The following is a 13,719-nucleotide window of genomic DNA, read 5'->3' on the forward strand; positions in this document are numbered from 1 at the left end:
TCTGGACTCATCTCAAATGAAACTGCCTCACGGCACCTTCCCTGAACATTTGATCTAACCATCTGCCTCCTCCTCACCATCAGGCACTTTCATTTTTTTTTTCCATAGAACATTTCACTATCTGAAATTATTGTGAATATCTATTTTGCTAGTTGTTTCTAAGTCATTTCACTAGAGTTGACAAACAACAAAATAGAAATCTTGAAAATGTTTTGTTTTGTTTTGTTTTTTTTGGTCACTGCTATATTCCTAGAATCTAGGGCAGTACCTACACATCACATGTGCTCAAAAGTACTTCTTGATGAAAAACGTGCGAGAGAATAGGGAGAACAAATTCCTGCACAAAAATATTAAACCATCGTATTCGTCTTGACTATGAAAAGACAAATATTTACATAGTTATAAAAATATAAACATAGTTGACTGATATGTCTAAAATACATTGGAAAGAAGGGCAGGAGAGATGGTAGTTGAGACTAGCTAGCTGCTCACCTCTCCATTTTCTCTTTCTGAAGACTGTTTACCAGGCTCCTTTGTCTGGGGGCCATGACTCCGTTCTGCCCATTGGAATTTGGAATTTTGGCAAAAAAGATGTCCATACCACTTCCACACCTAGGCACAAAGACACTCATACAATCCACCATTCTCTCTCCCTTCCTCAATCTCTCTCTCTCTGTTCATCAAGAGGCTGGTGCAGAGGATCCCTGTGGCTTCTGGAGATGCCCTAGAGGACAGTGGAGATGTAGGATAAAAGGAGCCTGGGTTCCTGAATCCCAGCTCAGAAGACAGCAAGGCAGAAGGCTGCCTAATGAACACTGACTGGGCTCTGGGTGAGATCAAAATAAACTTTAATTGGTCAAGCCCCTGAAATTCTAGGGCTATATTTATTGTTGAGTGGGAAGAAAGGTCAAGGATTAATTAAGAATTACTAGTGCCATAAAAAAGAATGAAATCCTGTCATTCACAGCACCATGAATACTTCGGAAGATACTATGTTAAGTGAAATAAGCCAGGCACAGAAGGAGAAATACCACGTCCTCACCCATATGTGGAAACTGAAAAACTTGATCTCATAGAAGTAGAAAGTAGAATAGTGGTTTCTAGCTTGGTCTGGGGAGGGTAGGGGGAAGGGGCGAATAGAGAGAGGTTGGTCAGTATATACAAAATTACAACTAGATACGCAGAATAAGTTCTAGTGTTCTATAACAATGCAGGGTGACTATAATTACACATAGCTAGAAGAGAGAAATTTGAATGTTCCCATCACAAAGAAACAACAAATGTTTGAAGTGATGGATATGCTAATTACCCTGATTTGATTATTTAGCATCATATACATGTATGGAACTACCACACAGTACCCATAAATATGGACACTTATTATGTGTCAATTAAAAATAATAATAAAAGCAAAAACCTGAGTGAAAAACAAGAGAAAAAAAAAGAATTACAAGTGTATCCCTCAGGGTCCAATCAGGAGAAAGTCATCACACCTTAATCTGATCAGAAAACATTAATGTAAAGAATGATTAACTATACCAGATTAACTATAATGGGGTAAAGAGGGTTCTAAAGAGTACTATAGGGCTGAAGGATAGGACTTGAACTCTTAAGAATCCTTTGGCTTACTAATTTGCTCTAAACTGCTATCCATTTTTGCTACTTGTTCCATCTACTGAATGTTTTCAAAGAATATTTCTCTTTGCAAGATATCTAATTGTTCTTTGTAATCTGTAAGAAATTCAAAGTCACACATACATTGGCTCTAGGAGGGACCTGAGCTACCACCCCAACCTGGCAGCAGCAAGGCAAAATGAGGCACGGTGAAAAAAAATTACTAGTTGGCATTGCATGCTCTCCCTCTGGTGTCACAGGGTGAATTTCTTTCCTCACTCTGTGGTGACAAGGGAGTGTTCATTGGCACTCTGCTCTCACCAGGGTGGCATCAGCTGGGCCCAAAAGACAGCTGAATGTTCACTCCATCTGACCTGCATGCCACACCTGAACATGGTGTGCCTGCTACAAAAGGAGGTAAAATAAGACCCAGTCTCACAACAAAACACCCAAAATGTCCAGTATACAATGGAAAATCAATCAGCAAACCAAGAACCAGAACAATTACAACTTGAATGAGAAAAGACAACCAATAGGTGCCAATGCCAAGATGACTCAGATGTGGGAATTATCTGATAAGAATTTTAAAGCACCCATCATGAAAATGTTTCACTGAGCCATTATGAATACTACGTACCCATTGGTACAGCTAAAACTTAAAAGGCAGAACTTTTTAAGTGTTGGCAAGGACACAGAGCAACAGAAGGTCGTATACACTGATGGTTAGACTATAAAATGGTACAACTAGTGTGGAGAACACTTTGGCAGCTTTTTCAAAAGTAAAACATACACCAATCATATAATCCAGCCATTCCGCTTTAAGGTATTTACATAAGAGAAAGGAAATCATATGCACATACAAAGACTTGTACACAAATATTCTTAGCAATTGTATTTGCAATAGCTAAATATTGGAAACAGCCCGAATTTCCATCAACTGATGGATGGGTAAACAAGTTATGGTATATCCATATAATGGAATACTATTCAGAAATAAGAAAGGAATAAACTATTGCCACATGCAGAAATGTCAACAAAACTGAAAATAATTATGTTGAGTGAAAGGAGCCATGCATAGAAAAGAGCATAAAGTTCTAGCATATGCAAACTAAGCCCCAGAGGCAGAAAGCAGAGGAGAAGTAGGAGAGAGGCGTGGGGAGAGCGAGAGGGAAGGATTACCAAGGGGCATGAAGAACCTCTTCTGGGTGATGGACAGCATCTGGTCTGCAGTGATAGTTTTCCAGGTGAATATATTTGTCATAACTTACCAAACTGTACATTTTAAATATGTGACACTTATCGTTTGCCAACTATACCTCAATAAAGAGTTTAAAATAAAGGGGAATCTCAAATTAGGACTAATGACTGATAGTGACAACATAGTAAATTTCTAAATTTGGTGGGAAGACAGGAAAGTACCCGAGCTTCCCATTTAAGAATGGAGATAATATGCTTAGGAGGACTTTCCTCAAAATCATGGTAAGCAAGTGCTAAAATTAGCCCATTGATACTTTATAACTGAGTTTATAGAGATTTTGGTCACTGAACACTGGGCCCAGTCTGACAGGCATTCTGGCTGGCGTGTCTAGTCCATCTTCCCACTTACTCCACAGGCATCTCTGAGACGTGTAATATCTTTGTACTGGCTACAGGTAGCTTGGGACATAATTTTTCTTAAAATAACTGCTTTCGTATACTGAGGGTTTTGTTTTCCAAATGGGGGTTACTCACAAGTCTTGTGATGGTTTTACGTTTTCCATTAATTTTGACTATTTAGAAAACAGGGAGCACATGGAAGATTTGGAGTTGGATTAGTTTTGCTTTGGTGGGGCTCGCTCAGTCTTTCGGTGCTAAGGGAACCATCATCTCTACCAAATCACTGGCCAAGACCAAACCAGTGAAAAAATCGAGTGGGGTGAAGGACAAAAGTTTGAACTTTATGTCCTTCACATTTTAATTTTCCTTAAGAGACTAAATGGGGAATTCATTTAGAACCTAAACGGGGACTTTTTGGTAGAGTCACACATTGTATTCTTTGAAAGTTGTTGATGTCATTTGAGCTCGTTACATAACTTCCGATGAGCTAAACTGGAAAGCTAGGTCGATGGTGATAATCCGTCCTCCCAGCTCTCACTCACTCGTCCTTTGGAAAGTGCCAGCATCCTGCCCCACCTCTGCACAAACTACAGGAGCCTTGCTCTTCAAAGCCCTCCCTGTTCCCCTTGTCCTTCATAAGTCTGCAGGCTCCTGCCCTCTCCCCTCACAGTCTCTCACAGGGCACGGTGTCACGCAGATATTCCCACCACTGCCGGAGTGTGGAATCCCCCATCATGTGGACGATGTGGCCAGCCAGGCAGCCCAGGATGCTGTTAACAGTGGGGAAGGAGCGGCCAGAACAGGACAGTGAGTGCCACACATCTTGGTGGTAGAAGCCAGAGGGTTTTAGTGCTGGAAGCCCAGGGTGGCATGGGGGCCGTGGAGACAGTGCTACAAGAAGGAGCAAAACAGAACGGGCTAAATAACAAACAGGCTAACGTTAATATCTTACAATATTAGACTGCCAGGCACTCTTCTATGTACTTTATATGTATTATTTCATTTACTCTTTTACAAAACCCAGAAAGTACTATTCTTACCTCCATTTCAAAGTGGGGACACTGAGGCACTGAAATGTTATGTAACTTACCCATGATCAAGAATAGTGCCTGGAAGATCCTCAAAAACCCAAACATAGATCTACTATATAGAGCAGCAATCCCACTTCTGGGTATATACCCAGAGGAATTGAAAGCAAGATCTCAAAGAGATCTGTGCACTCCCATGTTCATTACAGCATTATTCACAACATCCAAGAAATGGAAACATCTTCTGATGGATGAATGGATTTTTGAAATGTGGTACATCCATACAATGGAATATTAGTCTTAAAAAAAGAATTCTGCCACTTGACAGCATGGGTGAAACTGGACTGCATCATGCTAAATAAAGTAAGCCAGACAGAAAAAGAAAATACTCTATGATCTCACTGATAAGTGGAATCTAAAAAAATTAAACTCATAGAAGCAGAGACAGGGGTTGGAGGAAACGGAGAGAAGTTGGTCAAAGCATACAAACTTTCAGTCAAACTTTTCAGAATAAGTTCTGGTGTTCTAATGTGCAACATGGTGCCTCTAGTCAATAATTCTGTATTATATGTACCAGCCAGCTGCCCACCCCCCAAAATACTGTATTACATGTTTGAAATTTACTAAGAGAGTAGATGTTGAGTGCTCTTACCATCAAAAAAAAAAGTACCTATGGGAGGTAAGGGATGTGCTAACTAACATGTTTGTGGTAATTGTTTCACAATGTGTATGTATATTTTATCATCACATTGTACACCTTAAATATACACAATCTTATTTGTCAATTTTACCTTAATAGGAGGGTACTTCAAAACGTTCATGGAAAAAATAGAATTAAAGATAATATGAATCTTTCCATGAACTTTCTGACATACCCTTGAACTACATGGTACCAATTACATGAGGAATCTAAAATAGTCAAATTCACAGAAGCAGAGAGAGACACGGTGGTTGTCAGGGGCTCGAGGGAAGGCAAGATGGTGATGTATTAGTCAACAGGTACAAAATTTCAGTTACACAGACGAGTAGGTCCTAGAGGTCTACTGTACAGCATAGAGCCTAGAACTAACAATAGTGTGTTATGTATTATTATTGCATAATACATACTACATTTATTATTTTAAATATATAATGTATCTTTATTATTATATATCATGTATTGCTATTATATATAGTAGAAGGTTGATCTTACATTAAGGATTTTTATCACACAGAAAAATAATAATCAATAGAGACGTTGGGACAAAACTTATGGAAGTAATGGATATGTCTATGGAATAGATTGTGGTGATGTTTTCACAGGTGTGCACTTATCTTCAAATTCCTCAAGTTGTATACATTACATTTGTATGGCTTTTAGTATTTCAATCATACCTCCATGTTTTTTTTTAATGGATAGTGACTGGTAGAGATAGCATTTGACTCAAGGAAGTCTGATGTTACAGCCCATACTACTAACCACTATGCATACTGCCCTGGCTGGGAGAAGCTAAACTCCAGTCAAGGAATAAAACCCCTCCAAGTCAATTACCACCATCATCATAACCCCCCCAGCATATCCCAGCTCCACTCACCCAGGATACTGTTCTCTGTGTCTCCCCGTCTGATCTGAATTGGAGAAATGCCATGAGGGAGTAGCTTGTCAGTCACATTCCTAGAGAAACACCAAGAATGAGAATTAAGGAATGGTGACCAGATGAAAGCTTAAGTCACTGTGGGCATACAAGGGGTCTTCAGAAAATTCATGGAATGGTTTGTATTATATGTTAATTCAATTTTTCCACAGACTGTTTGAAGTACCCTAGTATGGTGATTGACTTGTAATTTCTACTCTGCCTAATTCCAAAAAGGTTGTTATAATACAATTAACACATTTATAATTTGGGCCAATTACAATAAAGAGTTAGAAAAATAATGGAAGAAAGAGAAAATCTAATCGGGAGCCTTGGAGAACGACTTTCTGCAATTAACCCACCCATTTAGCTCTCAGCAAACTAATAGTCAAGGTGAGAAAAGAATGACTGAGCCAAATCATGTAGTCCACCTGATAAATGGAAATACCCAAGCATGCCGGGAGACACCAACTTTTCCTGACACCAAATTCTGCAAGGAACATAGAGCAGAATCATTTTTTGTTACACGAACACCCAGGCAATGGGGAGCGTATGCTCTACTTTTTAAGTTGTGGGTTGTGTATAGTGACTACCAAAGACGTGGGATGAAAGAGCGAGGTAGTGTGGGACAGCCCCATACAGTGGAGAAACCTGCAAACAGCACTTCAGCCAGGTGATCGAGGTTAACACCAACAGGCACAAACCATGTTGATAGTATATACCCTTGACATGATGTGATGATAGTGTCACTTTACCTCTGTGATCTTTCTCCCCAAAACACACAACCTCAGCTCAGTTACAATAAGAGCAGCATACAAATGTCTATAGAAGAGAATCCTGCAATAAAGTTGACTAATACTTCTCAAAACTGTCAAGACCATCAGAGACAGAGAAAGTCTGAGGAACGTGCACAGCCCAGAAAAGCCTAAGGAGACATGACAACTGACCTTAATGTGGTGACTTGAATGGGATCCTGGAACATCAACCTAAAGAGACCTTAGTTTAAAACTAAGTAAATCTAAATAAACGATGGACTGTAATTAATAATAATGTGTCAACATTTGTTCATCAACTGTAACAGATGCACCACACTCATGGAAAATGTTAATACTCAGAGAATCGGGGCGGGGGAGGAAGGGAAGGTGGGAACTCTGTTCTGTCTGCCCAGTTTCTCGGTAAATTTAAAAGTGTTCTAGAAAATAAAGTGTACTAATACAAAAAGCCCCAGCAATTCCACGCACGGGTGTTTGCCTAAGAGAAATGAAAATATCTGCCCACAAAACTCTCATACCCCAATGTTCACAGCAGTTTTATTCCGAATGGCTTAAACCTGAGAAAAAACCCAAACGTTCATCGAGACGTGAGTGAATTAACAATGTATGGTGTCCCCATGCAATAGCATTCAGCAATAAAAAGGAAAAAACCCTACAGATATCAACATGGATGAATTTCAATACATTTTACTGAGCAAAAGAAACCAGGTACAAGAGTGCATACTGTATGATACAGTTTTTATGGGATTCTAAAAAAGGCAAAATTGAAATATACCATCAGAAAGCAAATCAGTGTTTGACTGGGGCTGGACATGGGTGGGGAACATCAACTGTGAGGGAGCACAAGAGAATTTCCACGGGTGGTGGAAATGTTCTGTATCTTGATTGTGGTTGGTGCAGGTACACAGGTGTACACATTTATTAAAACCCATTGACCTGCAGGTTTGAAATGAGTATATTTCATTGGATGTAAATTATACCTTAATAAAGTAGATTTTTTAAAAAATGCTTAAATGAATACAAAAAACTCAGACAACAGGATTATGGGCTATGGACTAATGCCAGAATTAAACAAATAGCTATTAAATGACTTAGTAAATATTTCTTGCATGCATGTATGAACTGCTGTCTCTAGAATTGACGGGCTGTAGTTCCAGTTAGGCTGGAAACGCTGTTGGGAAGTTGTTTCATGTGTTTGCGACTAGATGTCTCTCCCATTCCCCAAAGCTAATGTTGAGAGCTCACCTCCTCTTTCTCCCTGCGCTTCCTGGGGCAGGGCAGAGAGGGACAGGGACAGCACCTCTTACTTTACAGAGAAGCTCTCTCACCATTAACCCCCTTACTGGAAAATTCGTCTACTTCACGCATTCCCACTTCCTCCTTGCCCTACTCAAGAGAGGAGGCAAAACTGGATCTATGCCCTTCTCCATGTTTTAGATTGTGCCATGTTCATTTTCTGCACCATCTTTAACTTATTCTTCCTTTCAGTTCTTTCTTTCTAGAATATAAGCATCATCACATCTGCTCCGTTAGGTAAAGCCATTCTTCCATTCTTACCTCCTCCTGTAACTACAACTCTATCAGGTGCTTTTCCTTCATAGGACAACTTCTTGAAAGACTCATCTGCCCTTGTTATCTGCTTCTTTTCCCACCCCAATACACATATCTTTAAAAAGATATCGTATTGTGTCCTTGACATCCAGCCCTATTGGGTCTTAACATTTTGCCACATTTGAATCAGATCTTTCTTTAAAAACAAAATGATCAACAGATAAAATAAAAAATAGTGCTAACACCAAATGCTGAGAAGGATGCAGAGAAACTGTGTCTCTCATACATTGCTGGTGGGAGGGTAAAATGATACAGGCACTCTGGCAAACAGCTTGACAAGTTCTTATAAAACTAAACATCCACTAATCACACAAACCAGCAATTGCAGTCAGGCATTTATTCCAGACAACTGAAATCTTACGCTCACATAAAAATCTGTACATGAATATTCATAGCAGCTTTATTCATAATAGTCAAAAACTGGAAATAACCCAAATATCCTTCCATGGGTGAATGGTTAAACAAATTCATATAATGGACACCAGGCAGCAATAAAAAGGCATAAATTATTGATATACGCAACAACTTGGACGGATCTCAAGGGCATAGGGAGAAAAAGCCAATATCTGAAATGGTTACATACTGTATGATTCCATTTATATGCTATTCTAGAAATGACAAAACTATAGAGATGGAGAACAGATTAGTAGTTGCCAATGTAGGGACAGGGGTTGGAGGGTGGGAAGGCCATAAAAGTATAGCACAAGGATTTCCTTTATGGTGATGGGACATTTCTGTACCTTGATTGTGGTGGTGGTGGTTACACAAATCTACACATGGGCTACATTTGCAAAAACTTACACATGTACCCATGAACACACACACACGTGTATGTGCGAGCTGGTAGGTGAAGACTTAATGAGGCCTGTAATCTTGTTAACATAGAGTAGCAATGTCTATTTTCTTGTTTTGATTGTGCTACAGATACATGAGATGCTGCCATTGGCAGAAACTGGGTGAAGAGGTCAGAAGACTATGGACTATTTTTGCAACTTTCTGTAGGTCTGTAATTACCTCACAATAAAAAGTTAACTTTAAAAAAGTAATAAATAGATTATTACAGGTACCACATAGGTAACCTCTATACGCTCACCCTTTCCCATTCTGTTCCTCACAAGGATATAGTCCCTATCTTGAATTCAGTGTTTGTGATTCTCATCTACATTTTGTACATTTGATTTATATTTATATTAAATAGCATTGTTTGCAAGTTTTAGAACTTTGCATAAATGGAATGATATGTGTTTATTACTACTCATTATCTTTTCAAGATTTAGAAAGTTTTGAAAGGGAGCTGTTCTTTATTCATTTTTAAATTATAATTGCATTGTTTGAATATACCATAATTTCTTCATCCATTTCTTATCTGTTGTCATTTAGATAGTTTTCAATATTCTCCTATCACAGACAATGTCTGCAATAAATACTATTGTACATGTTCCCTGGCTCTCCTGTAAGAAAGAGAAATCTACAATTTATAACCAGAAGCAAACCTTTGGACTGTAAGTTATATGCATCTTCAACTTTACTAAGTATTGTTAAATTGCTTTTCAAAGTTCTTATAACAATTTACACTCCCAGCAGTGGTATACGATCCTTTTTGTCTCTACACATCCTCATCACCTGTGTTTTTGTCAGATTCAAAGATTTGTTCATATAAAAATTATTAAATAACATCATATTTTGTTTCTTCAACTTTTTAAAAAAATGTTGAGGCAGCTGGCTGGTTTGGGGATCTGAACACTTCACCTTGGTGTTACAAGGCCACATTGTAACCAGCTGAGCTAACTGGCCAGCCCTAAATAATATATTTCAGTTTCAATTAAATTTCCCTGACTACTCATGAGATTAAGTATATCTTCAGATTTTATTCATCATTCAAAATTTTCCTTCTGTGATCTCCTGGTTGTGTCTCTTGCCCATGTTTTCTGTTGGGCTATATAATTTCTCTTATTATTTTGTATAATTTCTTTTCTTTTTTTCTTGGTGTCTGGCTAGTACAGGTATTGAACCCTGGAACTTTGTGTTGTCAGCACCGTGCTCTAAACAACTGAGCTCACCAGGTAGCTCCCTGTACAATTCCTTTATTTCTTCTGAGTACTAATCTTGTGTCACTTTTGTCTGTCACAGATATCATATTCCAGTCTATTATAGCTTGACTTAACCTATGTTCATGGGACTTATTGTAATGAAGAAGTTTTTTATTTATATATAGCCCAACTTAACCAATATTTTCCTTTATGATGTCTGCCTCGTTATGTCTGAGGCAATATTTTCCCAAGCTCAAAGCTTGGGAAAAAAGACATTTGCTGCTATTGTCTTCTTTGGGTTTTAAGGTTTGCTTTTCACAGTTAGCTCTTTAATCCTCCTGGCATTGATGTTTATGTATAGTGTGAGGCTGAAATCTAATTATGCTCTTTTCCATTCGTTGACTATTCAATATTTTCCCTGTAGATTTGAATGCCTATCGTGTTTAGATAAAGTTAGTTATGTTCATGGTTCTAGTTTCTTCCATGATCCATTTAACGATGCCTAAGCAAATGCTACAATGTCATATTGAGACAGCTGCCTAAAACTATTTCACACAGAAAGTTTGAAAGATATACCATGAAAATACTAAGAAAATGAAAGATGTTATAGCAATTTTCATATGATAAAATTTAGAATTTAAGGCAAAAATCAAGAAAGGAAAATGCATAATTTACCAATAACATAAAAGAATCACCAGGTTGGATGAGCTGAACAACATTGCCTTGAAATGTATGAAGTTACAACTGCTGAATTACAGAGAGGAATTGTCAAATCTACAAATACAGTGTATTAATTCATTTCTGTTGCTCATACAGAATACTTGAAATTGGGTACTTTACAAAGAAAATGAAATTTACTTCTTACTGTTTTATAGGCTGGGAAGTACAAGGTCCAGGGGACACATCTGGTGAGGGCCTCGTTCTGGGTGGGAACTCTCTATAGGGTCCCGTGGCAACACAGGGTATCACATGGTGAAGATGTTAAGAGCAAGAGAGAGCTTATCCTCTCACTCGCCCTCCTTGTAAAGCCATCAGAACCACACCCGTTACCCCACGAATGGACCAATCCATCCACAAGGGTGCAGTCCTCACAATCTAGTCACTTCATTAAGGCCCCACCTTCCAAATACCATAATCAGACTTCCCACCCTCTTAGCACTGTTACAATGGGGCTCAGGCTGCAATGAGTTTCGGGGGCCATTCAATCCACAGCACACAGTACAATATATTTGCATCTAAAATAAATAAATAAAGCAGACATAAAACAATTAATGAAGATATAGATGATTGGAATAAGAAAATGAATAAGCTAAAACAAATAGGTTCAGAATTCTATTCTGAAGAAATACAAAATACATATTATTTTCAAGGAAACCCGGTATACAAACAAAAATTTAGTCATTTGCTGGGTCGCAAATGAACTCTAAACAAATTTCAAGGAATTGATATCACAAAGACCACATTTCTAGTCATAATGCAAATAAATAAGGGAAAAGCAAGAAGAAAAAGGTAGCAACTTTTAAAGTTCAAAAACTTCAAAAATAATTCCTAAATAATTCACCAGCTAAAGAAGAAATCACTATGGGAATTATAAAACATGTAAAACAGAATTAAAATGATGCTTCTACATATTAAAATTTGGAGAATACAGTTAAAACTGTGCTCACAGGGAAATTCATACCCTTAAACATTTTTATGTCATATAAGGAAGGTAGAAATAGATGAGCAAAGTCTTCTGAATCATGAAAGTATAAAAAAGAAAGAAATTCTCTGAGAAAGTAAAGGAACAGGCTGGCTGGTTGGCTCAGTTGTTTCCAGCAAGGTGTTATAGCACCAAAGTCAAAGGGTTCAGATCCCCGTACTGGCCAGCCACCAAAAAAAAATTTTTTTTAAAGAAAGAAAGAAAGAAAGAAAAAAAGATAAACGAAATTGAAGGAATGAATGTTATAGATAGCAGCAGAAACTAATAAAATACAATGGAGAGTTTCTTGCCTGGTACTAGTTTCACCTAGGTATTTTCACCAACTCTCACTGACCTCAGGACAAAATATTTTTAAATCAACTTGAATAATTGATCTAACAAAATAATGAGAAATTGTCAGACGAAAATCTAAATGATGGCAGGAATCCAGATTTCAAAAATGAAGTGCTTGAGCCACGTTTGCCCTGACATCATTTGCTCCGCTTGAATACTTAGTCTCTTCTCATGCCAGAATCCCGCTTTTTCCTTTAAGCCTAAAATCACTTGTAACCTTCTCTAGACATATAGCCGGACCAGTTTACTGTGCTACGTGTCTGTCCAGCAATGTCTGCCATAGAGCAGGTGCTCAACAAGCATGTGTTGAATGAGAATAGAAATTGGATCACAGACAAGATTTAGGAAAAAGGATGTGACTTAGGGTTGGGACAAGCTTCCCAGATTCTGCGTTTCTTACCATGCCAGCAGGGCCTCATCGTGTGCTGTGGTCACCTTCAAGTAACTCCCACTCGAGTGACCAACTAAAGAGTTGCAGGGCAGGGTAGGCGGTTGAGCACAGAACCAGAGCTCACTGGAAACCACATCCCTGTACTGGCAGGTAGGTCCTTTTGCTCCAGTCGACTGAGGGTCAACATTGCAAATCACAATCTCTTTAGTTCCATTGGACCCCTGGAAATACCCCCTAAAATCAACTGTGGCCCTTTTCTCTCTCCAGATTCTCCTCAGAACCCCAACTGCCTCGCTGGAGTGGATCAGCCGCACTTGAACCTGGGCCTCCCCAGCCCAGAGCAGGGGGAAGGACAACAGGTATGTGCCATTCTCCAGATCCTGCACATCCCCAGGGACCCCTGCCTTCAAGTCTGGACTCAACAGCTGTGCCCGAAATAGATCCCCACCATGGGTCTTGGGTCTGCCCCGGTGGTCCCTGGCCACAAGGACAGCCTCTAGGTAGCCACCCAGAACATAGCTGGCCTGGACAGGATCCCTCAGGTGGTAGGTGGAGGTCTGGGGACTGGTGGAGGACAACAAGTCCCCTCTGTCTCCCGGGGTCGGAGGCCAGTACGGAATTCGGGTCAGGTTGGTGAGCTCCTGGGGGAGACAGTCCAAGAGTGGGAGAGATTCCGTGGATTTGGAGGCAGATTTAGAGACAGGACGGGGTCCTGGAGGATGAAAGATGGTGCTTTCAGGCCAGGATGTCTTGAAATAGAATATCTGTGGGTAGAGAAGGAGGAATCTATCAGTGGTTAGTGTTTCTTTCATTTTCTTCTGGGAAAGAGATTTCCATTCACCAAACCTAGTCCCCTCTGCCAGGGGTACCCAGGAGTCTTGCTTGCCTGCATCATGCCATCTGTCACCCTTAAGCCTGGTATCTGAGTCACCACCACCTTTATTTGAAAGGAGTATCTCATGTTGTGAAGATGAAGTTGTGTCTCTGGTTTAGCTCAACCATCTCCTGTCAGCCTTCTTATTCCATCC

General features: G+C 39.3%; 1 protein-coding gene across 1 annotated transcript in view; it reads right to left on the reverse strand.

Annotated features, from left to right (window-relative positions):
* Positions 1-13,652, reverse strand: part of LOC134372487 (NXPE family member 3-like) — a 28,685-nt gene extending 15,033 nt beyond the window's left edge. Inside the window, exons 1-4 of the mRNA XM_063089973.1 lie at positions 13,574-13,652; positions 12,701-13,403; positions 5,813-5,892; positions 3,889-4,101 (exon numbers count right to left, since the gene is read on the reverse strand). Coding sequence (XP_062946043.1) covers positions 3,889-4,101; positions 5,813-5,892; positions 12,701-13,403; positions 13,574-13,652 — 1,075 coding nt within the window. The remainder of the gene's footprint in view (positions 1-3,888; positions 4,102-5,812; positions 5,893-12,700; positions 13,404-13,573) is intronic.
* Positions 13,653-13,719: the final 67 nt, after the last annotated feature.

Source organism: Cynocephalus volans, chromosome 3 (genome assembly GCF_027409185.1).
Source record: "Cynocephalus volans isolate mCynVol1 chromosome 3, mCynVol1.pri, whole genome shotgun sequence".
NCBI lineage: Eukaryota > Metazoa > Chordata > Mammalia > Dermoptera > Cynocephalidae > Cynocephalus > Cynocephalus volans.